The 27,663-nt window shown below is 37.7% G+C and overlaps 2 protein-coding genes across 6 annotated transcripts in view; both read right to left on the reverse strand.

Annotated features, from left to right (window-relative positions):
• Nucleotides 1–19,500, reverse strand: part of LOC129723888 (LHFPL tetraspan subfamily member 3 protein) — a 64,888-nt gene extending 45,388 nt beyond the window's left edge. For 3 of the 5 annotated variants that reach the window (XM_055678375.1, XM_055678372.1, XM_055678373.1), the window contains exon 1: nt 19,293–19,500. The gene's annotated coding sequence lies outside the window, so the exon portion shown is untranslated. The other 2 variants (XM_055678376.1, XM_055678374.1) reach the window with 2 other exon arrangements.
• A 6,440-nt stretch (nt 19,501–25,940) lies between these two features.
• Nucleotides 25,941–27,095, reverse strand: LOC129720849 (adenine phosphoribosyltransferase). Its single transcript, XM_055672683.1, has 4 exons — nt 26,883–27,095; nt 26,656–26,828; nt 26,361–26,598; nt 25,941–26,302 (listed from the first exon to the last, which is right to left on the reverse strand). The coding sequence occupies exons 2-4, from the start codon at nt 26,730–26,732 to the stop codon at nt 26,066–26,068; spliced, it is 552 nt and encodes a 183-aa protein (XP_055528658.1). The 5' UTR covers nt 26,733–26,828; nt 26,883–27,095; the 3' UTR covers nt 25,941–26,065.
• Nucleotides 27,096–27,663: the final 568 nt, after the last annotated feature.

Here is a 27,663-nt window from a genome sequence, read left to right on the forward strand (position 1 = left end):
GAAGTCACACGTCAATTTGATTTAATTTCTTCCCAGAATTTTTTACCTGCAGAAATAATTGAAACTAACTTGAATGAGATTAAATCAATTATTAAAAATTTCAAAAATATGAAAGCACCTGGTGACGATGGAATCTTTAATATACTAATCAAACATCTCCCTGAGAGCACAATGGAATTTTTAGTAAAAATTTTCAATTGCTGCTTCAAAATTGCATATTTTCCCAAATTATGGAAAAATGCAAAAATTACTCCCATTTTAAAACCGGATAAGAACCCAGCTGAAGTTTCAAGTTATCGACCAATCAGCTTGCTTTCTTCAATAAGTAAACTGTTTGAGAGAATTATTCTTAACAGAATGATGTCACACATCAACGAAAATTCAATTTTTGCAAATGAACAGTTTGGATTTCGCCATGGGCATTCCACAACTCATCAATTGCTCAGAGTTACTAATATGATACGAGCTAACAAATCTGAAGGTTATTCCACTGGAGCTGCTCTTTTAGACATAGAAAAAGCATTCGACAGTGTTTGGCATAAAGGTTTGATTGCGAAATTGCAAACTTTTAATTTTCCAATTTTCCTAATCAAAATTTTAAAAAATTATCTTACTGATCGAACTCTGCAGGTTGTCTATCAGAATTCAAAATCTGATAGATTTCCTGTCAGAGCAGGTGTACCTCAAGGTTCAGTCTTGGGTCCAGTCCTGTACAACATATTCACTTCAGATCTTCCTGATTTGCCTCCAGGATGCACAAAGTCATTGTTCTGCGATGACACAAGCATTTCCGTAAAAGGAAAAAGTCTTCGTGTCATATGCAGTCGATTGCAGAAAAGTTTAGATATTTTTTCTTCCTACTTGCAAAAGTGGAAAATCTCTCCCAATGCTTCTAAAACTCAAATGATAATTTTTCCGCATAAGCCTAGAGCTTCTTTCCTCAAGCCAAACAATAATCACGTTGTCAAGATGAATGGGGTTATTTTAAGTTGGTCCGACAAGGTTAAGTACTTGGGACTAATTTATGATAAAAAACTTATTTTCAAAGAGCACATTGAGAGTATACAAGCCAAGTGCATCAAATATACGAGATGTTTATATCCTCTCATTAACAGGAATTCTAAACTTTGTTTAAAGAACAAACTTTTGATTTACAAACAAATTTTTAGACCAGCAATGCTTTATGCTGTACCGATCTGGTCAAGTTGCTGTTCAACAAGGAAGAAAACGCTTCAAAGGATTCAGAATAAAATTCTGAAAATGATTTTGAAGCGTCCTCCTTGGTATGGTACACTCGAATTACATAGACTTACTGGTGTTGAACCATTAGAAGCTATGTCAAATAAAATTATTAACAATTTTCGACAAAAATCGTTGCAATCCTCAATTGCTACGATAAGCTCTCTTTATAGCCAATAAGTTAGCAATTAAGTTAGTTGTAAGTTTACTTCCCCTTTTCTGACAAGTAGGTTTAAATCCCTACGAATGATAAGTCCTAATTGCGAAAGCAAACAAATCCTAACAATTAAAATTACAAATTTCTAACAGTGTTGAGAAGTCACCATTTGTGATTGGACACACATACTCATTATTTACTAATATTTATCATAAATACTTAAGCTACTAACAAATCCCCCCTTAAAAAAAAAAAAAAAAACTTCTGAAGTGATCTAGTGCAAGTTGTAGGTCTTGTTGAGTGTAACACTCGCTCATACTAGAAATTTTCCAAACACCCTCAAAATCTGAAGTTATGGTCGAAATAAGGTTTTTCGGACCACAGCGTATATATTTTTTTTTAACTCAGTCATTTATCAACCGATTTTCAATATTTAAGCAGTTTTAGAAAGGAGACAAATAGAGCTTGCAAAATATATACAGATTTGTACTAATATCAATTAAAAATGTTAAGTTATTTGAGTTTCAATCTGATTTTTTTAACTTTTTAACGCAATTTTTCATCTTAATTTGAAATTTTCCGTCTATTTTTGTAAGAAATATACCACAAATATACTAGAATTTTAAAAGTGTATTCAATTCCGAATCAAGTTTTGTGGAAATCGGTTGATATTTGGATAAGTTATATTTTTTTTTTTAGAAAACCAGAACTTTTGGCTTCTATCGCACAATTATTTCACGGTGCTACAAATGATGAAAAAAAGCAAGAACTTCTGATGTGACTTAGTGTGGGTTGTATCTTTAGTCATGTGCTACTTGCGCGTTTACTTGAAGTTTTTCAAATACCCCTAAAATTATGAATTTTGGTCAAACCCCAGTTTTGAAAATTCAAGCTTTGAATACGAACATTATTTTCCATAATTTTCATAATGGGACTGGTATGCGTTTATTTTTTAGATGGGACAAACTGACAAGACTTTTTGCGAATTTTACAGAACAAACTATGTTGCTTTTCACACTTATTTTGAGGAGCGTTGGCGATTCTAACCGCTAATGGTCACAACTCAAAATCGACGAAAATGCAGATGGGACTGATATGCGTTCTACGGCAGTAAAGTAAAATATAATGAAAAAAAACTGTTTTTGAAAAACCAAACTAACTACCATTGGAAATTATTATAATTTTACCGGCTGCGACTTCAGTTAGTTACCCTTTCCCAGCGGAGACAAATCAGAATATCACCTCGAAAAATAACTTTCAAACTGTTTTTACTCAGCAGCTACATGCACAATGGACACACACTGTATAGAATATTGAAAATCGATCTGGTCTCTAATCGTATTAAATAGTTTCATCGCTCAACATTTCAAATATAGTTGTTAAACTGCACGGGAGTCACTTCACCGGGAAATCAGAATGAAGTGAATAAAGCCCTATTACGGGACTCACGTAAGTGAGAAAGCCTTTTCGGAACTTACTAGCAATATAAACTGGCAACATTGCATGAACTAGCAGCATTATAGACCGTTCCGATAATTATAAATACACTTACGATCAACCGTCATTTCAAATAACGTGCAGTATTCAACCAAACGTTGGCTGCGTCCTGTTGTTCACATCCAAAAGAAACGGATGCTGTCATTTTTTCTAACATTTAGTGCCAAATTTTGAAAATGCGTGGCCTTTCTCCCGAGCAAAGAAAGCGAATTGTGCACAAATGGGGCACCGTGAGTGGTCTTTCTATAAGAAAATTAGCCAGAGAAGAAGGTATAACTGTCGGAGCAGTTCAAACCGCATTGCGGAAGTATTGTGAAGAGTGCACATTTACTGATGCCCCAAGACGTGGTAGAAAACCCGGGCCTGTTGATCCCACAATGGACAAAAAGGTTAAGGAATACTACTCGAGTGCGTCTTGAACTGTCCTACAGATCAGACGTTTTTTCGGTTGCTTGTGGACTGGTCTTTGACTGCCTATAGCTTCAAAGTTTGTGTTTTGTCAGTGTGTCTTTTAAAGACTACCTGAATGTTATTTCCCATCAGTCTTTCTCAAGACTACCTACTTTTGAATTTAACATTTGTTTTAACTTTTTTCGTATCACCTGAAATGGCTGGACGGAAAAAGAAACCTCGCATCGCTGCGGGGAGGAAAAGAGAGGCATCTCTTTCTGACACATCGAGTGTCTGTAGTGACAATCCCTTTGATATTTTGCCTGAGCAAGAAGCTGGTGAAATGGAAGTTACCAATAATGAAACCATACAAAATATAAAATCTTTAAAAAAGGAGAAAGTTCCACCTATTGTGGTAACTATTTCTTCTGAATTTAATATATTCAAAAAGGAACTTTTGTTTGTTTCTGACGTTAAAGTTACCTATCAAATTGGCCGTAGAGGTGAATGACGCTTATTAGCCGACTCAGTAAAGGGTCGTGATCGTCTTGTTCAGTATTTAACTGACAAGATGTACAAATTTTTTACATATGACACCAAGAACGCCAAGCCGTTCAAGGTTGTCTTGAAAGGTCTCACCAACGATCAAACCGTTGATGAGCCCCAAGTAATTCTAATGAAACAAAAATCACGAGGCGAAAACAGTCAGAGAACTGGAATTTCCCTTGTTAATTATTTAATTCATTTTAACCGCAATGAGGTTAACAACTTAAAATTTTTTGAAAAAGCACATGCTTTGTATAATGTGCGTGTAAAGTGGGAAATTTATAGGAAGTATGGCGGAGGTGAAAAGCATATCACCCAATGCCGTACTTGCCAACGTTATGGCCATGGTTCCAAATTCTGTAACATGGACCAAAAATGTCTTAATTGTGGAGACTCTTCTCACAAAAAGGACATATGTCCTGTGAAAGAGAGTAAAAATTTTCGCTGTGCGAATTGTAACGGCAACCATATGTCAAATTTTTATCAACGCCCAGTCCGTTTAGCAATTGTTAAGGCAAGGCAAGGTAAACAAAATTCAATTTCTCAATTAAAACCAACTTCAAAACAAAATTCTCCAAGCGTACCAGTGACGCATAGTTTACCTACTCCTTTGCATACCCGTTTAACTTATGCACAGGTTACAGGTAGTTCGAACATTATACCGCCTAGTGTTGGTAGTTCGAAAATGACCGTTAATATGGGTAAGCAAAACCCCCTAGAAAATAATTGTACACCTATTACTCCAGCTAATATTGCTGCCGAAAATATTTTTTCTAATGTCAACTGCCTGGGGCCTATTACGGCAGGTAAACTTTCTTTTTTGCAACAGGCAATGTTCGATCTTATTAACGCCATGTTGCAGGCAAAATCAATGTTTGAAGCCATTCAAATAGGCACAAATTTTACTATTAAAATTGTTTCTAATTTAAAATTTAGCAATGATTTTAAATAAAACAATTAAAATATTAAATTGGAATGCTCGCTCATTGAAGGCCAATGAGAATGAGCTTTTCAATTTTTAACAGTAAATGATGTGCACATTGCAATTATTACTGAAACATTTTTGAAACCTAACATTAAATTAAAATATGATCCCAATTACGTGGTTCATAGATATGATAGGATTCAGGGTTCCGGCGGTGGAGTTGCAATTGTTATTCATCGCCGAATCAAACATCGTGCTCTTCCCCATCTTGAGACGAAAGTTATTGAAACTTTGGGAATTGAAGTTCAAACTGAACTTGGGATTTTATTTATTGCCGCAGCATATTTACCATTTCAATGCACACGCGAGCACAAAAATTATTTTAAAGGTGATTTACAAAAACTCACCAGAAATCGTTCGAAATTTTTCATAATCGGCGATTTTAACGCTAAACATCGTTCATGGAATAATTCTCAAAGTAATTCCAATGGCAAAATTTTATTCAATGATTGTTCTTCAGGATACTATTCTATTTTGTCTCCGAATAGTCCTACATGTCTTTCTTCTGTAAGAAACCCTTCAACAATTGATTTGGTGCTTACAGATCAAAGTCATGTATGTAGTGATTTGATCACACATGCTGACTTTGATTCTGACCATCTTCCAATAACTTTTTCTTTATCACATGAATTAGTTTTAAACCCTATGAGCTCTGTTTTTAATTATAACAAGGCTAATTGGGAAAGATACAAAACTCATATTGAGAGAAATTTCAATAATGAGCTTGATTTGCAAAACGAAGTGAGTATTGATTCCGCTTTGGAAGCATTAAAATGTGCAATTGTTGATGCCAGGAATTATTCTGTTCCAAAGGCTCAAGTGAAATTTGATTCATCAATAATTGACGAAAATCTTCAACTTCTAATTCGTTTGAAAAATGTCCGCAGACGTCAATTTCAACGTTCTCGTGACCCTGTTTTTAAAACTATTTATAAAGATTTACAGAAAGAGATTATACATAGATTTACTCTTCTGAGAAATCAAAATTTTGAGACTAAAGTTGAAAAATTGAAACCATATTCAAAACCATTTTGGAAGCTGTCGAAGATTCTTAAGAAACCTTCAAAGCCTATTCCAGTTTTAAAAGATGGTGAACGTTTTCTTGTATCCAATGAACAAAAGGCTCAAAGACTTGCTCAGCAGTTTGAGAGTGTTCATAACTCAAATTTGAATTTTGTGAGTCCAATTGAAAATGAAGTCACACGTCAATTTGATTTAATTTCTTCCCAAAATTTTTTACCTGCAGAAATAATTGAAACTAACTTGAATGAGATTAAATCAATTATTAAAAATTTCAAAAATATGAAAGCACCTGGTGACGATGGAATCTTTAATATACTAATCAAACATCTCCCTGAGAGCACAATGGAATTTTTACTAAAAATTTTCAATTGCTGCTTCAAAATTGCATATTTTCCCAAATTATGGAAAAATGCAAAAATAACTCCCATTTTAAAACCGGATAAGAACCCAGCTGAAGTTTCAAGTTATCGACCAATCAGTTTGCTTTCTTCAATAAGTAAACTGTTTGAGAGAATTATTCTTAACAGAATGATGTCACACATCAACGAAAATTCAATTTTTGCAAATGAACAGTTTGGATTTCGCCATGGGCATTCCACAACTCATCAATTGCTCAGAGTTACTAATATGATACGAGCTAACAAATCTGAAGGTTATTCCACTGGAGCTGCTCTTTTAGACATAGAAAAAGCATTCGACAGTGTTTGGCATAAAGGTTTGATTGCGAAATTGCAAACTTTTAATTTTCCAATTTTCCTAATCAAAATTTTAAAAAATTATCTTACTGATCGAACTCTGCAGGTTGTCTATCAGAATTCAAAATCTGATAGATTTCCTGTCAGAGCAAGGTGTACCTCAAGGTTCAGTCTTGGGTCCAGTCCTGTACAACATATTCACTTCAGATCTTCCTGATTTGCCTCCAGGATGCACAAAGTCATTGTTCTGCGATGACACAAGCATTTCCGTAAAAGGAAAAAGTCTTCGTGTCATATGCAGTCGATTGCAGAAAAGTTTAGATAATTTTTCTTTCTACTTGCAAAAGTGGAAAATCTCTCCCAATGCTTCTAAAACTCAAATGATAATTTTTCCGCATAAGCCTAGGGCTTCTTTCCTCAAGCCAAACAATAATCACGTTGTCAAGATGAATGGGGTTATTTTAAGTTGGTCCGACAAGGTTAAGTACTTGGGACTAATTTATGATAAAAAACTTATTTTCAAAGAGCACATTGAGAGTATACAAGCCAAGTGCACCAAATATACGAGATGTTTATATCCTCTCATTAACAGGAATTCTAAACTTTGTTTAAAGAATAAACTTTTGATTTACAAACAAATTTTTAGACCAGCAATGCTTTATGCTGTACCGATCTGGTCAAGTTGCTGTTCAACAAGGAAGAAAACGCTCCAAAGGATTCAGAATAAAACTCTGAAAATGATTTTGAAGCGTCCTCCTTGGTTTGGTACACTCGAATTACATAGACTTACTGGTGTTGAACCTTCAGAAGCTATGTCAAATAAAATTATTAACAATTTTCGACAAAAATCGTTGCAATCCTCAATTGCTACGATAAGCTCTCTTTATAGCCAATAAGTTAGCAATTAAGTTAGTTGTAAGTTTACTTCCCCTTTTCTGACAAGTAGGTTTAAATCCCTACGAATGATAAGTTCTAATTGCGAAAGCAAACAAATCCTAACAATTAAAATTACAAATTTCTAACAGTGTTGAGAAGTCACCATTTGTGATTGGACACACATACTCATTATTTACTAATATTTATCATAAATACTTAAGCTACTAACAAATCCCCCCTTAAAAAAAAAAAAAAGTTAAGGAATACTACAAGCGGCATCCTTCAGTATCAGTACGAGATGTGGCAAGAAAGCTTGGAACTTCGGCGAGTAACGTTATGCGTGCCAAAAGAAGAATGGGTCTGCAGACCCGTCGGAAGCAGAAGCAGCCAAAACGAAATCTAAAACAAGCTGAATCTGTAAAACCGAGAGCTCGGAAGCTTTATGATAAACTTCTGACCAAAAAAATGAGGTGTGTTATCATGGATGACGAAACCTATTTGAAACTGGACTATAAGACTCTGCCAGGACCGCAATTTTTTACATCACCGAAGGAAAAGGATGTCCCTGGACCAGTGGAAGCCATTTACACCGGAAAATTCAGCAAGAAGGTAGTGGTTTGGCAGGCCAGTTGTGAATGTGGGAAAATATCTCGTCCATTCATTACGAATGACACAATGAATGGTAAAATTTACGTGAAAGAGTGTTTGCAGAAAAGGTTGTTACCCATGGTTAAGCAGCATAACAATCCTCCCATCTTTTGGCCCGATCTTGCTTCCTGCCATTAGTCTAAGGATGCACAAGGGTGGTATAAAACAAATAATGTCACATGTGTCCCAAAGGAGATGAATCCTCCAAACTGCCCTGAAATTCGCCCTATTGAAACTTTTTGGGCTTTGACCGAGGCAAAGCTGAAGAAATATGTCAAACCAGCGGACAATGTTGAAAAATTTAAAAAAGATTGGCTTGAAGTGGTAAAAATGGTCGGAGAACACACTGTGCAAAAGCTTATGAGTAGTGTTAAGAGAAAAGTTAGAGAACTCGCGTATCCTACGGAAAATAATCCCAACATGAATTAAAACTGGAAAGAAAACACTTATTATCTATATTTCAGAATAAAATGACCCGAAAAATCCTGTATTTTTTGTTTTATTCAAGAAAGAAGATGTATTTATAATTTTTTTATATAACACATGTAAACATATAAGATTCCATTTAAATGGTGTGAAGTTATGAGGAGAGTTGTGCTTTTCGATCTATTTTTTCTAGTTTCAGGAACTCTTGTAGAATTGTGGTTTGTAGGGTGAATTTGTTTTTCTGAAAATATTCGGGTATTTGTCATAAAATCAAGCCAGTTGTAAAACTCATTGTAGGGCAAAAATACGCATATACCCCTGGGTAAAAGTAAGCACAAAGTTTCTGTAACCGTAACGAATATATGAGTTTAACGTTTAAGGAGATAGAAAAATGGCCCAGACGCCATTTTAAGTTCCAAGATGGCGACTTCGGGTTACTAGAAAACAACCTTAAATCGGTCGAATACCGCCTAATATGTGTATTTTCGTAATCGAGATGATGTCCACAGACTGGAAAACGACCCCAGATACCAATGCTGATTCCAAAATACGACTTCCGGTTTCTGGAAAACAATAAAATGTTGTCAAATATCTGGCAATATGAGACCTGAGACCATACGACATTTTTGTTTTCAAGAAGGCCGACTTCCGGTTTCTCGGAAACAACCTAAAATGATCGAGTACCCCCCAATATGTGTATTTCTGGGATTAAAATAATGCCCTGAGATCGGAAACCGACTTCAGATACCATTTTCAATTCCAAGATGGTGACTTCCGGTTCGTATGAAGTCGTTTTCAGATCAATTGGCATCATTCTGATTCCAGAAGTAGCGTGTCAATTTTGAATATTTTTTGAAAACCAAAAGTCACCATCTTGAGTTTACGTTTGGAGTTGATTTCTGAAATATTGGGGAGTACTTAAGCATTTTTCGCAAATTTACCCAGCTTTCCAAAAATCGGGATCTCGAAAAATCATAACTTTCTTATAAATTAGGCCTCCCTGCTTCTTCGCTGGTTATCTCTTCCTTTGTACAACAATTCTATGACCTTCACCTTTGTACAAAAAACACCAAGTTTACCAAGTTTGGTGGAAATTATTTCAAGCGTTTAAAGGTTATGTTGAAATATAGATGCGTTAAAAGTCTTATCTTTTGTGTAAAAAGGTCAAAAAACCCTTAAAAAGCTACGTAACTTCAGGGAAGGGGAGTCTAATCAAACGTTACTTATCGTGACATAAAGGGGACAGGAGATCTGAGGGACGCTACAAGATTAAAAAGTCCTCTTTGATGCGGAGAGTTCGTTGTTAGAAGTAGGCTGGGGTTATCAAAGGATTTAAGCAAGGGTTGATTCTCATACTCCTTAACACTCTTCGTTCAGTTTGTCGTAGTGAATAAACTTCGTGAATATTTGCATATCCCCGAGTTGGATTTACCAATCTCAGAGACATGCAAATGGACGCTCTCGCAACGATAGAATCGCGATACATATACTAATCGCCCATATGATCGCATCACTTATCAAGATGAACACTTCCCTGCTAACAAAAAATCTCCTTCTTGTGATCTTCATAGAGATGCAGAGGTTAACACGGTCTCCAAATAGCAAAGGTCAAGCTAACATATTGTTACCCTCTACCCACCTGATTGCAAGAATGTAACCGGCGCCGTTATTGATTATAACCCTTATCCCGGCGGAGAGAAATCAGTTTTTACCTCAGAAAATGATCTTCAAACTATTATTACTCATCAACTATGTATATGCACAAATGACATAAACTGTATTGCATATTAAAAATCAATCTGTTCCCTAACGATACAGAACAGTTTCATCGCGCAAATTTTTATGGTATAATTGTTAACCTTAAATCAAAGTTTGAATTTTAACCCATTCCCGGTGGCATCACCCACCGGGAATGGGTTAAATTATTGAGTGCTTAAAACTCGTTATTTCGAAAAAATTTTCTGGTACTCTCCAAAAAAAGTAATAAAATCCCAATTTTTTAGGAGTCAATCTGCATAATATAATTTTATTCATTGACCTCTATTATAATTGAATTATGTTATGTATCTCGTATTGAAAGAATTTTGTAATTGTTTAGTTATGCTCTTCTAATTGGGTATCATTCAAATTTCTATTGTTTACTCTATGACCTATAACCTAATTCATTCTACTGGAAATGTGCTATGAACAGGGCAAATGATTATTTTTGAACTAAAAAATCTGATTCAAAGCTACTTTGGAAATGAAAACGATGACAATTCAGGTTAAAAAATTGATCAATTCGGCACACATTTGATCATCGTTCGGTTTGTTGTACAAAGTCAAAAACTAGCTCTGGAATTAAATTGAATATTCAGAGATGAACTTCGACAGGTACCAGAATCTCGTTAGAGTTCTATTTAAGGACGCGTAAACATTATCTACTGTTGGAAGATCAAAATCTTTTAATTAGTACCTACTCTTTATTACAAATTTTCAGGCAAGAAATTTCCTTCCACTGATCAATTTCCTCCCATAGCACGCCTATAGATTGTATCCCCAATAATCCAGACACCTTCAAAAAATATATATTTTTCATCATTTTTGGGAATGTTCTCGATAGCTCAGAATTTTTTGATTTTTTTTTTTTTATTCTCGCTTATTTTCCGTCGGTCTAGTTCCGCCACTGTTGTGGCCAATCACCGACGCCCAGGGAGGCGACTCCACACCCAGGACCCTAACTCACGACCCGTTTATTAACGGACCGGCGCCAACGGCTTTACTTCCTCATGCGATGGAAGGCGTGATCCTAGAGATTTTTCGCCTCAGAAAATCTCCCGGTGTCGGCTAGGATTGAATCTAGACCAGTTGGATTGGTTGTGAGTGGATCACGCCACCTCACAACCATCGACACCTATGTCGGCGGTGGGATTCGAATCCAGGCGTCGAGCGTGGTTGGTGGAGACGTTACCAACCACACTAGGCCCCCGCTCATTTTTTTTGTGAATTTTGAAACAATTCTTTGCGAAAAACTTAACCGTGTTTGGCATCGTTCGACATGAAAATTTCAAAATGGAAAAAATTGAATATTGTGGCTCGAACCCATCACGGGATAGCAACTATTGATATGTACAGTCAGAACTAAGCTAAGTTAAACCAAGCTAGAAATAATCCAGACAACTTCAAATCAGTGTAACTCTTGCAATATCCAAGCTATGAGCAACTCTTTTTTTACCTCTATAGTTTCGCCTACTTTGTTTTGTTTATACATTTTCTAAACAGTGCTCAAAATGTCGACGGATGAAGCACTCGTGCGCAAACGGATCTCGAATGGCTTAATTCGCCCAAAACCACAGTCCACGATGTGTTGAAAAGATTGAATGTTCCGGAAGGAAGCAGGTTGTCAAAGATGACAAACATTTTCATCAAATCCGGGCCGGAGCTAGCAGCAAGATCTCCGAGGAGACTGTACAAAACCTAACGGATTAAAGGAAGCTTAAAATACGATATTTTTACATTGATAATCATGTTTTGCACCTGTGAATTTGTGAACCATATTCCATAGTTATGAATTAAAGAGTCATGTAAGAAAAACAATGCTTTGGAGTTTCATTACATTTTTGGGTGTTCGGATTATTTCGGATACAAGCTTCATTTAGGCTGATACAAATTTCGTGTTCTTTTTTTGTCCATTACTTTAGACCAAAACCAAGCGGGAAGCGAAATACATAACACCGAGAAGAAAAAGGGAATATCTTCAATGAAAATATGTATGCAAGGTGCGACGTTTGTAACTTGCATTCAAATGATTGTTGAAAAATAACAACAATATTTTTAAACAATTTATTCAATAAATTAATCCGCTTTTCCGTTTTATCAATAAATGGACAATTATTTTACAAGTACAAATCCAAGTTATCAATAGAATTTCAAATCAATGACAATACGAGTTACCAGTTCTTGTAAAAAAAATTCCAGGGCAATGAAAAAATAATATATACCCACTTCAAATCTTCTAGCGGTGAATTTGTTTCTTTGATTTTAATTTTGTTCATTAGTGGCCTACATTTAACCAGTATGATCGCTAGAAGATAGAGCAAATTTTATCGTTTTGATTTCTGTTATATCCACTTGACATAATTCTTCGTTTTCGTCTAAACTAGGTAAACTGTAAGCATCTTCATTCGATTGTTTTTCGACAATCGACGCTTAAGTGTATACACATACTCAAAAACACCAAACCAATCGTCGTAAATGACCACCTAATCCAGCGTTATGCGGATTTGATCTCGTAAACTATCAACCGCTTTTTCCCATACCCACAGTGGATTATGTTGAGTACCACTGCAGCAGTGCTATCTCCTACAATGTCTACAGTAACATAGGAAGTTATGCGATCTGATTTCTCAGCACAAAAAGAAGACAAACAAACCGATATAAGTTCGGTTACAAATGAAAGCACAACGCCGCCGTGTCGCATCCGCGTCACTCCAAGACTGCGGAGTGCATTCCCATAACCACCGAGCCCGAGTTGGCCATCCGAGCAGCGACGTCAATGCCGCTGCGATCGCGAACGAAAAGATCACGAGCGCGGGTAGCGCGAAATTTGCAATTTGCTTAAAACATCTCTGTTTCTCGGCCATTGTTTCTTCCTGTTTTGTTGCCTGCGAGACACCATCAGTCGGAGTAACACCGACCTACCTGGCTAGCGCTCCGGCAATCTAACCGGCAAATTCCGTACAACTTTTCCTCTTTTTTCCTACATTCTCCTCTGTGAGATTTCTGTGCCGCAATTTTACATAACAAAATTTTGCGCTGTGTTATATGCGCGTAGATCTGTCCGCATCGCTAAAGTGGTTAGTCTAACGATGTGGAAAAATGGGCCTTCGAGTGGGTTCACAAAGCTCTGCGCCACTCGGCGGTTGAAAGGAAGCAGCAGGAATGCCAAAACGCAGATCTAATTATGTTTGGCTATTGATGTTTATCGAACACAATAAAACTTCAAGCATCGTTTCGAAGTCGGTCGGCCTAGCTTGAAGTGTAAACTTTTGCATATCTAAATAAACCAGTTCGATTGCTGTCTGTGCTTGTGCAGTGCGATTAATCCAAATGCCTAGATTTATTCGCTTTGGCAGATCTCGAAAAGCCAACCAAGCGGGAAGGGGGATATGAAAATGTACTCTCGACTGTAACAGGCAACTTGTCGACTCTTGTTGGCATTGTTTTGCAACGAAATAGTAGAAAAAAGTGTCGGTAGTGATTTCACGCTGTAAGTAATGCTCTATGCTTAGATTTCTGTTCGCTCATGGCAGACGAAACTTTCAAGCACGAACTTGCCCCGAACGATTGTCAAATACGCACGGCGATAAAACGTGACTGCATGTGCAAATTTCTCTAACAAGAAGTCAACGCTTGGGCCGTGTTTCGCATTTCCGGTGGTATAAATGACACACGTTGAACAAATATTAATTAATAATTTGTAGACAGCTTCATGAAATAATGGTATTTTCGCTTTCTACCAGTTTGCTATTTCTGCGTATGTTGTGTTAATTTAACTACCTAAATATGTTTTAGGTAGTTTACAATTTCGACGTGTGGTGAGCCGTTTTTGTCTGTTGGCGAATGTAAACAATGCAAAAATTGTTTCTAAGTTTAGATTATCAGTGTTGTATGTAGCCTTCCCAAAGATTTTTCGTTACGTAACACTGATCTTACCTTTCCCTCTCTCCTATGTAACAATACGTAACGCTCCAGCGTTACGTAATTTTCCTAGCATGAAAGGGCACGATACACGGCGAGGACTGCAGGACGAATTGCAATGAAAACGTCTTCTGCCTATCTGCCAAAAGAACAAAAATGCATCATTTTTTAGTCGACTCTGACCGACTTTCTGATGTCCAAGTTTCATGGAGCTTGAACTTGAACGACCTTACATTTCGTAGTTGCTCCTCCGTGGTCGATCTAAGCTAGGGAAGTTGCACAGGGAACCACGTATATGGCTTTTTGGGATTAGTTTGACATCTTCAGTGTACAACAATTCAGTAGCTGCCGCTTTGTATGGATCGATAACAGCGCCGGCCACGTCCTTACGATCGTGAGGGTAAGGAAAAATGTTGTAAGAAAGGAGGTGTAACAATCGTTGTTTTCGGAAACTGAGTTCAACTCTGCATCTCCTCATTACGACTACGAACGATAAGTTTCTTTTGGTCAAGCATCGCGGATCTGCGCGAGTGGCGCACGCGTAAATCAATTTACATCAGAAGCAATCGAATGTTTGAATATTTTTCTTTCACTATTCCAGAATATCATCGAGAAAAGAAATACACATCGACAGGTATCTATTATAGAAGCAACGAAGCGATCTTCGACTAAACGGTCAGACCGAGTTCATCGCTGCATCTCCGCGACTGCGGTGGAAAAAGAGGTTTGTGTTTTCATGTCACCGTGGTAATTGACGAAAAATAAAAAATCAAATGTCGGAGTATATAGGCTTGCTGCAAGAGTGCTTTGACAAGAACCTCCTGTCATTCAACCTAAACAAAACTATATATATATTTCGAGCTTCCCGCTCTATATCTGCTAATAACTCCCATCTTCCAGAAAACTCAACTGAGATCCTTCAAGAAATCTCTTTTAAATATCTTGGAATTACATTTGACTCCTCATTGACTTAGAAACACCATGTGGAATCAATTTCGTCCTGTTTAAGTTCAGTGGCTTTTTCTGGAAGACTGCTAAATTTCTCCCACGTAGCTGGGAATAAAACGAAACTGAAATCACTTCAACGGATCTACAGAATCGCTGTCTGAAAGCAAAATATTTGAAAGACCCCGATGGATTTATACTGGCGGTAACAGCTTTACGGAAGTTGCAATGCGTGTCACAAATGGATATGTTGTGCAATACAAACATACACCACAACCAGCGACTCACCTTTCCTACGCACAAATTTTATATAAAAAATCGAACTAATTTGGAACTTAGCAGACCAAATTAAAAGCTGATAAAACAATCCTGTTCACATTTCGCAAATTCACGACGCAATGCGTTGCTTGCCTCAACTAAATATACAGAAATCTGATAAAATACAAAAAAGCTATAAAAGTCGGTAGGTATACGAGAAAACCTTAAAATTTGTATTCTGTCAAGTTGCACAAAAAATTCTGTTGCCAGTACTGCATGGTCAAGCTCAACATGATCTATGTTCCCTCCACTCGGGCCTACTCTGGTATTGATGTCAACTATACTGTAAGGTAACAAATACATATTTGTCTGGCCGAAACCAAAGATAACGGGTGACAACAAAAATTTTGGAATTTGTTCGAGGTGCCAATATTCAAGAACAAACACGCTCAGAGAGAAATCAGAATACTTATATGAAAGCTCTCTTTCTCCTTTCCATGCAAGCATTCTTTGTTTTGTTTATGCTATGAGCTGCACAACAATTTAAGGTGAATCTTTATGATTTTTTTTTACACAAAATATGTTAAAATTAATATGTATGTTGTCTAAAAAAACTAGAATTACCAAAACATGGTCGACTCGAATGTTTGGTTTTTCGTTGAATCTTAGCTCACTAAAAATGCTGTAACACATTATATTCTTCATAGGTATTTCCAACCAACCCGTTGTTAGAAAGAGGATGGAGAAGATATTCGATTGAAAATCGCCAGGCGGTTGTGACGTTGTTGCATTTCGCTTTCAATTAAAAATCATTTGTTCCAATTTTCACAAGCCCTTTTTTTAAGTGAATCGACGAATAAGAATCTAATATTCCGACACGCCTGTGCGCAACTCTGCATTTATTATCAAATTTATTCTATTCAATTTAACTTAGTCATTAGACGTCCTTGATACTTCTAACTCACCAAGAAGCCACGCACCTTTGTCCGCTTCCCATCCGATGACAGGCTACGTCAAATTGACCGTCGGTATTCATGACAGCGGCCCCAAAGGGAGTTATGATTTCTAAGGGCGTATCGTCTTTGATGTAATGATGAATGTAAACACAAATGGATACGAGTTTTTTCGATTCGAACAGTTTCATGTTCATTTTATTTCATTTGGTTATTGCCATCGAATGACGATGAACATTTTTTGCTGTCAAACAAGTTGGAATATTGGATTCTTTTTCATCGGTTCACTCAAAAAAATGGCTTTGAAAATTGAAACAAATGATTTTCATTTGAAAGCGAAAGTTAACAGCGTCACAATCGCCTGACGCTTTTCAATCAAGCATCTTTCCCTTTCTGATGATGGGTTGGTTGGAAATAATTTATGGAGAATGTAATGTGTTACAACACTTTTAGTAAGGTAAGATTCAACGAAAAACCAAACAGTCGGGTCGAACATGTTTTGGTAATTTTGATATTATTTTTGTTTTAGACAACATACATCTTTAATTTTAACATATTTTATGGAAAAATGCATGATCTTTCGAATTGAAGAATAAAATTTGAGGTATTTTGGGTAGGTGGGCACCTATTCAAAAATCATTTTTTCTGAATAAAAACAATATGGCGGCCAAATCCAATATGGCTACCACCCACTTTGATATTTGCAAAAGAAGGCCCGATCTTTTCCATTTCTAATGATATGTTTGTTTAGGTAATTTCATAGAGAAATACAAGAGTTAGAGCAATTTTGGTGAGCTAAGTTTTGAAGAAAAACGAAAAATTTAAAAAAAGTTTTGATTTCCAGTCAACGGGGGGTCCACCGATTTGATCAACCATATGCAGTTTCTTTACTTGTTCAACATGGGCTTCCAAGACAATATAACTTGAATCGTTTTCAATACCATTATGTCTCAGCGGGATCGCTCATATTCATTAATTTTTTTTTTGTTGATAATGAATGTATCTTCGAATGCAATAAATCAGTTTTTGTTCAAGTAGTTTTTTTACAGCATAAGAAAAACTGGCAAACTTGACACCCGTTACTACGCCCCTAATCAAACAATTCAGCGGTTTCAGAATTCACGTCATCTCCGGCAACAGCATTATCATCATCATTTCAACAGGTCCCTTAGCTTTCTTACCGAATCATACGTTCCAAGGTTCAAGATATTCGGGACGTCTGCGGCTTATGCATATGCGCTTATGTGGTTGTATATAGCAACCGAAATACGTACGTATTCGATATTTTGGCATTAGAGTTGAATAGAAACATAACCTATTCTCAATATTCAAGATTTAGTAGAAAAATATTTTTACCACTTTTAGGAGTGGGAAACAAAAATAGTCACTTAACTATATAAATAAGCAAGTCTTATTGCTCAGGCCACTACTTGATCTGTTTGTCCAACTAAGCCACTGATGATCAAGATTTCTGGATCTGAATGTTTCTAAATCCAATGAACTAATCGGAGATGGTCGGATGTTTGTACTAATCTTAGCATTATTAGTCCGAAAAAGATGATTCCGAAATAGACCAATACGACCATGCTGAAGTTAACTAGAAAAAATAGGTCGATTGCCCACAAGACTCCCACTTGTAACTTCTCGCTTGGATCTGTTCGAAGCGAAATTGAATTAAGCTTATCCAATTACTGTTACTTTTTAATTGGTATAGTGTTCGGTTCTATTTTATACCTACAATAAAGTGAGCTTACAATGCAGTAGCAAAAGTGTTGCCACTATCGTTTTTGGGGTTAACGAACAGTGGCAACTATATTGCCACCAAAGTATATATATTTTTCCTCACGTAAGGAATGAAACTTATTGAAGTTTGCGAAGCTGCTTTCGCAATTTATCTATCGTTATTGCTTGAGTATAAAGAAATAAACAAATACTCGATTCAAATTGGTGACATTTTTCATTCCTATTTTATAATCTATGTTGAACTACTTGAAACTCCCATTCAGAATAAACTTGAGGAAAACAAACCACAACTAAAACCAAATCATATTTTCAAATCTTCATTCAGAAGGAAACGCAAATTTTTCAGTTAAGATGATAATCAACTTCATGAGTCGTTCATTAACATAAATTAGCGTGATTCATAACTATAAGCCATAACATTTCTCTAGTCCCAGCTCATAAAAGTCAACCTATTTCGGGTCTCTCAACTCTGACCTAGACCCAAACAAATCCCACGATGGAGATGGCTCAAACAAACCTTCCAAGCGTCACACTTTTCACGTCCATCCACTACGCTTGCTACCGAAAGGTTCGTCACTTGCCCTATTCGACAATCTTCCGAAATTCCCCCTTTTCCCATGTACTGGGGCAAAAAGCACAAACACAATTCCTCCTGTTTTATCGTAGTCACGTAGCCTGAGCACCGTTTGTCGTCACTGTCCCAGAGCTTTATCAGTCAAACACGGGCCACATAAGCAGAGAATATATATCACCTTCCATCAAGAGTGATGCGACGTTTGTACCACTTTTGAGCCGCAGATTTCACACGAAACTATGTTTATATCCCATTCTTTGCCCCGTTTGTGCCGATTTTCGCCCCTGCTTCTTTCCGTTTCTACCCAACGCGAGGCATGCTCTAGTGGTTTCAGCTAGTATTTTTTTTTCTCGCAGCCTGGCCACTCGAGAAGCTCGATACTTTTCTGACTGCCGCATACACGATCACCGTTACAAGCACCTTTGCAAATTCACAACACGATCTTCTGCGCCGAAAGACGACGGGCAACAAAGAATTCACCAAGGTTAGATTAAATTTCTCCAATGAAGCTCCAAACTGAGCTGGCTTGCAACCGGATCGTGTCTTTAGGTGTACATTTCCATCCTGTCCCTTCCAAATAACATCACTTCAACTAGAAAAAAAAACTATTTTCCTTCACAATAGAAAAAAAGCTAGTCAATGCTGTTAAAGATCTTACACGATTGCACACACTGCTAAGCACACACAGACACTGACGCGGCTCAAGATTGAAGACAAACTCTGGTTGACCAGCTGCAGCAAATACACATGCAAGCGCGAAAGAAATGTCGACAGAACGAAAGAAAGATCACTTCGATGGAGGCACGACGCGCAAAGTACACGTCTACTTCGGCTTAACTTCAACTCCAAACTGAGCGAGGAGTTTGTGTACCATCAGTTTTACCCGTTTTACCATTCACCGCAAAGCTTGTACCACCAGCAGAGCGACCGATGTTCGAAGCTCGGCCGAGGGGTCCATGTGCTGCATGTTTAGGTGGGAATTCATAATCAATTATTCATGCGCTTGAATAAAATACAAAAATTTGAACGAAAATTATGAAAACAAGTAATGACGACAAAAAATATAATGTCAACATAATTACTCTAGCTGCATCGCAACGTGTGCTTCCCCTCGGAAGAAGAAAATAATTTTGGTGTTATGTATTGTGCTAGAATGCGGTCTTATACGAAAGCTTCATGACACAAACATAAACCACTTTGGTGCCCGAGTCGTAGAATGAATCAGAATTGTTTATGGGTTATTGAGGAGATTCATTATAGTGAGAATTATATTGGTCATTCAACAGACATTTAATTAATGTTAATCATCAATGTTAATGGTGGCATTCCACTTATTATAAAGGTGTTTGATACAAAAGTTTAATATAACTTGTTTAAAACAATGTTTTTTTATGACTGAAGGGCATTGGGCAAAAATGCCACTGCGACAGGAACATTTCCCTTTCGTGGCTGACCCCGATTGTTTTACACAGATTACAAGATGCTCGAACTCGTTGATGGAGTTGAGCTAGTTGGTTGTAAGCCTTTGCCCCAATTCGGAACTACATGGTTGATAGAACCAGAAACCGTTTGGGGATTGGTTCCCCATACTTGGTATGAAGTTGAGAGGTAACTTCCGTGGAAGTTTAACCTTGATGAAGCAAGAACATCGCAATAGCGAAGCGGCAATTGTCGGTTGGGACTGCCGATTTTCTTTGAAAGATAAAGAGCAGGACAGTGTCCAGTGAAGAGTCCCGTGACGATGCGTAGTAGCCTTTTGGCAACCGCAATAGGGTAGATAAACTGTTTAGCTTGTCTGCAACCCTGCGCATGTTGGTTATGAGATGCTATTTTGAGCTTTACCCATGTACTTAGTTCACCTTCAATGTCGGATATGGAGGTACCCAGAAACGGTTCAGGTCCAATGAATTACTGAACAGATTCTCGTCTTGCTAGGCTGTCGGCATGTTCATTTCCTACGATTCCGCAGTGACCGAGTACCCAAAATGGCATAACTTTGTTGAGGCGAAAAAGTTTCCTGAGTGTTGCAATGCACTCCCAGACTAGTCGCAGACGGCAGACTTTAATGCCAGTAGTGCAGCCTGACTGTCTGAAAAGATTCCGATGTTGGCATGTCTATAATTGCGCTTTAGATATATCGTAGCACAGATGTACAGACTTACCTAAAGAGATAGTGGCCTCTATACCTGGTCCGTAGATCCCTGATCTAGTCTGAGATCCAATTATTGAGCCATCCGTATAAAAACGAATGGTGCCCGATGAAAAACTCGGCCCTCCATTGTTCCACATTAAGCGATCTGTGTCAATAACCATAAAGGGTGAACGTCCATATTTCGCTTCGCTTCCATCCAGTCCAAGACTGTTGTTACTAAAGATATTAGCTTGAACTCCTTCAGGATGCTTAGATGATCTGTCATCAACTGCCTCCTTCTTCACATGGAGATGTAGACGCAGTAAGTTAAGCATCATGGCTTCTATTGTTGCAGTCTGGGCACTGGTAATTGAAAGACAGGCTTATCGCTGAACTTCGGTAAGTTTCGCCTGGGCTGTTGTTTCCTTCACTAATTGTGGGTTTAGCCCCCAGGTCTTACCGAACAGAGTACTACAAGCCCAGATAGCTAAACTTGCCTTCTTGATAGCGTAGTCTAGTTGAGCAGTCCAGCTCAGCTTCATATCCAAAATGATTCCAAGATATTTGTTCTCGTTGCTGAGGCTCAGACTTACCCCATTTAATCGGAGTGATTGTATCCATCCTTCACTTGGTAAAGTAACTTGGTAAAGTAACAATAACTGTTTTAGCTGGGTTAATGTTCAGCCCTTCTTCTCAGCACCACAGCGAGGTGGTTTTAAGAGTCGTTTGCATACTACAAGATAAATTTGCATCACATTTTCCCCGAACAATAAGGACCATTTCATCCGCATAACCAATGACTTCGTAGCCTTGGTTAGGAGAACTTTTACAACCAGTGACCATAGCAGTGGAGAGAGAACTCCTCCCCGAGAACACCTTTTCACTGCCTCTACTGACAGACGTATCTCCCATTGCAGCAGTGATCTTTCTCTTCGAAAGCATTGCTTGGATCTAGCTCATTGTAGTATTTTCGACTTCTTTTTATTGAAGAGCAGTGTAAATCGATGCAAAGGACGTGTTATCGAAAGCTCCCTCAATATCAAGAAGAGGGCAGACCGCTGTCTCTTTATATTTCAGTGACTCCTCGATCTTAATCACTAGGTAATGCAAAACGTTATCAGTAGATTTACCCTGTTGATAATCATATTGATGTTCATGCAAGGGTAACTCATTCAGAAACTCGCAGCAGATATACTGCCTGTGATCGCATAATTGTAACATTCGACATTTTATGGATTTCGTGCTTTTTATTGGGAAATGCTTAGAATAGTATGTACTTTTTACATCTGGAAAAATATGCTTATGTTTGTGTGAAAAAAGTCGTAAAAAATACCAAGTTGTTTTGTCACATAGCGTAAATAACAGCATAATTGTCACACTACTTAACTTTTTCAACTTTTTTGTCGAAAAAGTTTCCATCCAAATCCACATCTGCATCCTTTGGAACTCGGAAGTTATTCTGGTCCGGTAACCAACCACCGGTGATCCGTTTCTGATGTTCAGCTCATGCTTGTTGAATACATGAAAAACTTCTTTTTCCATGTGATATATTCCAAAAGTAGCTTGAAAGTGACGGCATAAATGTATCATTGCAAAAATTTCAACCAATTTGACTTCAAAAGTAATATTCAATGTATACATAGTGTAAAGTAGTGCTTTCTTCATGATACTAAGTTTAGTTAAAGTGTCTATTTGCGAGAATATATTAGTAACAATGCATTTAAGGTCAAAATATAAAAGTGCGAATTGCTCGAACAACCAATTTTGCAAATGTTACAAATATGCGATTATGGGCAGTATAGTTATCCGGGATTTTTTTCATCAAATTGAGAATGGTTGAAGTCAGATATATAGGTCTGAATGCTTTGGGCAATGTTTTTTTTTGCCCGGCTTTGGTATAAACACCTCTTTAACGTTCCGCCAGCTGAAAGATTGATAGAAAGCCAGATAGACTTCATAGGCTCAAAAGAGCTTAGTGCCCAATTGATAGAAATCTCCGTGAACAATCGACGAGCGAGCACTGCGGAATCACGCAACGTCATGCGTCTGGATCCGGGGCTCTGTGGCTCCTCAGCGTTCGACTCGGAGGTCACTGCCGAGCCAGGAAAGTGATTGTGGATTAGAACATCCAAGGTTTCCCTAGCTTTGACAGTCATACTTCCATCTACCTTTTTCAATTGTCCACGACCATTGGTATGATCTTTGGACATCGCTTTTTGTAGTCGCGTTGCCTCAGGCAGAGTTTGAATGTCTTCACAACATCGAACTCTGGATCTCCTTTTGGCTTTGCGTAGCTCAGCGTCATATTTGGTGACGAATGCACCATAGGCTTTCCAGTTGGATGTGATTTTGGCCCTGTTGAACAAGCGTCTAGCTTCTAGACGAAGGAAGCTGAGAGTTTCGTTTCTTCAGGGCACATCACGACACACTGCCCGTTTCATTAACTGACAGTTCGACGTAAAAGCTTCCGTGATCCTGTACTGTAGGTCACTTGCTGCGATGTCCAGTTCAGCTGGAGCTCGAATATTTCTGTAACTGGATGTTCCTAAGTTAATTAAAAGCAAAGCCTGGGTGCTACATTCCGATTCGGAACTCGACCTTCTGTTGGCTATACACAGACTTTGCAGCTAACTGTTAAGTGTACAGGACAATTGCGAGGCTAGCGCTACGATCCTACTGACACTAACAGTCTCTCCCGAGTCAAAACTCGAACCTACGATGGCTGGCTTGTTAGGCCAGCATCGTACCTCGAGACCAGCTGGGAGGGCGAGGTAATTAAATGTACTTTAAAACAGTTCCAGTTGGTTTCTTTGGTTTCCTGAAGTGTTCTCTCATCAGAGGGGTAGCCTCGACGTCAAATCTGATGTGTTTATGGTCTGATAAACTGGGTTTATTAGAGACAACCCCTTTTTGGACTTTCTCCGTTATCGAGATGCTACATATAGTGAGATCTAAAACATCTTGTCTAATAGCATTACTAAAAGTTGGCTCGTTCCCTACATTGCATACATTAATATTTTTAGAAGTAAGGTATACAAGCAGGTACTCACCTCATGTGTTGACATCCGACATTTGTCAAAAAACCACGAAAGACCACGCACGGGCGAGGGGAGGTTAACGAAATGACCACGTGGTCTTTTTTCTTGACTTAATTTATTGTTGCAATTAAGTCAAGAATGAAGCTTTAGCATTTTAGAAATATAGAATGTACTGAAAGTTTAATAATAAAAATTTAAAAAAATTGAACGAATTTTTGGCACTTGACAAATGAAAAGACCACGTGATGTGGTTAAAGTCGCAAGGAGGGGGGGGGGGAGTTGGCCAAAACACCACGGAGGGGTACGGGGGGTATAAAAAGTGATCAAAATATGACCACGTGGTTTAGGAACGGCCCCTAACATAAACTACAGGTTGCTGCTTTTGTAATCCACCAATGCTTTTAACAACTGAGACTTTGCGTATCTGATACATATGCTTTGGAAATGTTTCAGAACCTAAAATTGAGAAGAAATAGTTAATAACAAAAAATAAGTTAAACAAACGTTCATAACCTACTTTGCAATGCTTCTCGAAATCTTTATCAAGCACGCTTTATAGGCCCACAAGTCTGTAGTTATAGGTAAAATCGCATTTCGATCTCAGATCTTTTTTGGGCTATTTCGCAGTAAGGACAAGGATATGCAGATGAGTGGATGAGTTGATGGATAGAATTCTTTGATAGAACAGAAAGCAACATTTTCAAAAATCCTCCCCCTTTATCAATTCTTAGTTAAATTACTTGGATATCGTAGTGTGTATCTCCTTTTATTTTGTAGTCTTGACCTATTCAATGAAACATAAAACAGCTGAATTTAATAATTATTAAAATTTTCTTATTTGAAAACTGAATTAACCTATTTTTGCCTCCAGCCACTAGCCCAAGCTCAATTGAACTGAGATCTCTCAGCTGCGAATTTACCTTCGAGAGTTCATATTTAATGCCAGTTTTAAAATTTACTTCAGGTCGCTTCAAACCATTCATGACACCTGCGAGTCGATTGTAGTAAGAACTCAACTGATGCAGTAAAACTTTGAACATAACTTGCCCAAAGTTTTTCACACACTTCAAGGCTATCTGTCTTTATCTTGAACAGGTCTGCAGAACGCACATTCTTCAGGTCATGATGATAATGATGGTGAAATTTTTGAAAAAAGTTTTGCTTCCCTCGTCGATTGGACAGGCGGATTTGTCCGGAACCTACATCCTCAGCTAGATAATCGGTATTCTGCTGCTTTTGGCAAGGAATCACCTCTGAGATTACAGGTAAAAAATGTTTGGTAAGAGCAAACGTATTTCGAAAAAGCACACTTAAAACTGTGTCACATGTTTTGACAAACAACGATGCCTACTATGATTCAAACTTCCAAAGCAAGTTTTGGACATTCCTGTCTATTTTCAACGGTTAATACCCATCTTGACATAAATATTACTGATCTCATCTTTTGCACATGATTCGATAATAGGAAGTTAATAAAAAGCCCAACAAGCTTAGTTTTTCCGCAGGCTATCAGTGATTTTTTCGGTTGACTATTTTCATTCAAATAGTAACCAAAATGTGAATGATCTGTATTTCTCTAGTAGCCACCTAGTGTCCTTCTTCAGTTTAGAGTGTTCAGTTATCCTATCGTCTACTACAACATTTTTTTTCGAAAAGAGGAAGACTTAACATTGTCAAAAATATGCTGTAGAAACATTGCAGTGACTGGCCTTGCACCCAATTTGCATACTCTACTAACAATTATAAAATCTTACCGTTTGCTCGTAGCTGCACTGTTCACTTCAAAGATTCTAAAATATTGCGTGACCTGTACAACACTAATTTTTCGGTTGCACAGAAACTCCACTAACAGTGCAGTACACTTGATTTTGATTCATGTTCGAATTTTGCGTAACAACTCGTATCTAAATATTGAATTTTTATGAAACAAACAAACAAAATTCATCGCAACAATTCAACTTGTGTACATATTTAAAGATAAAACTACAAAGAAAGCGATTGTTAAAGTCCCTGATTTGCGAAAAGTTTGTATCAGAACGTCATCTACAAATAATATTCACATCCGCTAGTTTGATTTATCTAAATTATCATAAAAATGTGAGAAAATGTCCACTCCTTGTTAATAGAATAAAACATATTTTAATCGTGTTCCCTTCAAATTAACTTAACATCACAAGCCAGCATAGCGTTGCGTTAGTACGCATATTGCTATTGCGATTTCTACAGTAATGGAATTATTCGAAAAAACTAACCACTTTGAGCTCATTCAATATCGTCATACTGAATGAAGGAATGTACAGTGCATCCGGATGCTTCCAGCTTCGAACGACCGCCGATCGCGGTTAATTCTATAATTACTACATTCTGCTTGACAACACCCCCGATCCGTTGGACAAGCTTGTTAGCGGCATCCATCGTGCCTCCCGTTGCCAGCAGATCATCGATTATCAGCACTTTCTGTCCAGGCGTGATGCTTTCTCTTTGGATTTCAAACACGTCCTAAAAATATCAGGAGACTGTGAGCATCTGAATATTAGGGATCAAATCGGTGATTTACCGTCCCGTACTCAAACTGATACTCGTACTGAACACAGGCACCGGGTAGTTTTCCTTTCTTCCGTATCGGCACACAGGATATTCCTAGTTCAGCTGCGATCAGCAAACTGAACAAAAAACCTCGTGCATCGAGACCCACTACGACCTCTACATCCGGGCAGTTCTGACGGACGTAATCTAACAGCAGCCGTTTCAGTGCTTGGCAAACCGAACCATTCCGCAGAGCGGTAAAAATATCTCTGCGTGCGAAATGTTTTTAATAATTGCAATGCAACATTTAATAAAGCCTTACTTACTTGAAGAGTATACCTTTTTTAGGGAAATCAGGATATTCACCGATATGCTGTTTTACTAAATCCAAATCGGCTGTCATTTCCAATGTCTTCGCAACTGCACACGTTCCGGGGGAGAATTGTTACTAAACTTATCAACTCATGGACCAGACTCCGACAAGTTAATGCTCAGCCACCTAGAAAATCATTGCGGTTACTTATTTAGTTTAGCGATAACATACCTAACATACAAACAAGGTGGTTATACATTCGAATGATTCGAATCGAATTCGACAGATTGATGACAGTTATGCGTTCTTATTTACTCTCTCTAGGCAGCTGTTTGTATATAAAGGGAGGCGTTCTCTCTTGTCTCTCACGGAGTGTTTCTTGATAAGAATTTTACACGCTCCTTAAAAACTGCACATAGCTCTGAACAAAAATACTTAATTGCTTCTAACTTAACTTCGTTCACGGTTTGTTTGAACAATTGCTCAAATGAGATAATTTTAGAATATTCCGACTATTCATGACCGAATGTTGCCAAGCGTCTAGCCCAGCCAGTAGAAGAAAACAAACAAATCTCTGTTTTTTTTTGTTTGCACTGATGCGCATGCAGCAGTTGAACAAATAATCGGTTGAACGTTTATTGACTTCACATTTTCAAAAACTTATCATACGGTAAGAGTTAATACCTGTGGAGATACTATTCCTTTTTTGCTGTTGGCTGGAGGAGCTAACCACGAGTTATAAACATGTTCAGCCATGATTAGGCTGACCAGATTTTCTCGGGATAAAAACGGGACAAATGGGTTCAAAAAACGGGACACATGATAAAATTGATTTTTGGAAATTTTTACCAACCAAAGCATACAAACATACATACAATTATGAACTTGGCCGATCCTGAAGAGTGTGATTTTTTGCAATGAGTTTCTGAAACTTGTCACATGATGATCGAGATTTTGACTAACAATTATTGTCATGATCTCAACTTTCAAGCGCGACTTTTTCATCAGTTCACGATAGGGG

The sequence above is a fragment of the Wyeomyia smithii genome, chromosome 2 (assembly GCF_029784165.1).
Source record: "Wyeomyia smithii strain HCP4-BCI-WySm-NY-G18 chromosome 2, ASM2978416v1, whole genome shotgun sequence".
NCBI classification, from domain to species: domain Eukaryota; kingdom Metazoa; phylum Arthropoda; class Insecta; order Diptera; family Culicidae; genus Wyeomyia; species Wyeomyia smithii.

Coding starts and splice junctions, on each gene's coding strand:
- LOC129720849 (XM_055672683.1), bottom strand. CDS start 26,732: ATGACAGCCGATTTGGATTTAGTAAAACAGCATATCGGTGAATATCCT. Junction 26,599..26,655: donor AAAAAAGGTATACTCTTCAA/GTAAGTAAGGCT, acceptor TTTCGCACGCAG/AGATATTTTTACCGCTCTGC. Junction 26,303..26,360: donor ATCAGTTTGAGTACGGGACG/GTAAATCACCGA, acceptor TGATATTTTTAG/GACGTGTTTGAAATCCAAAG.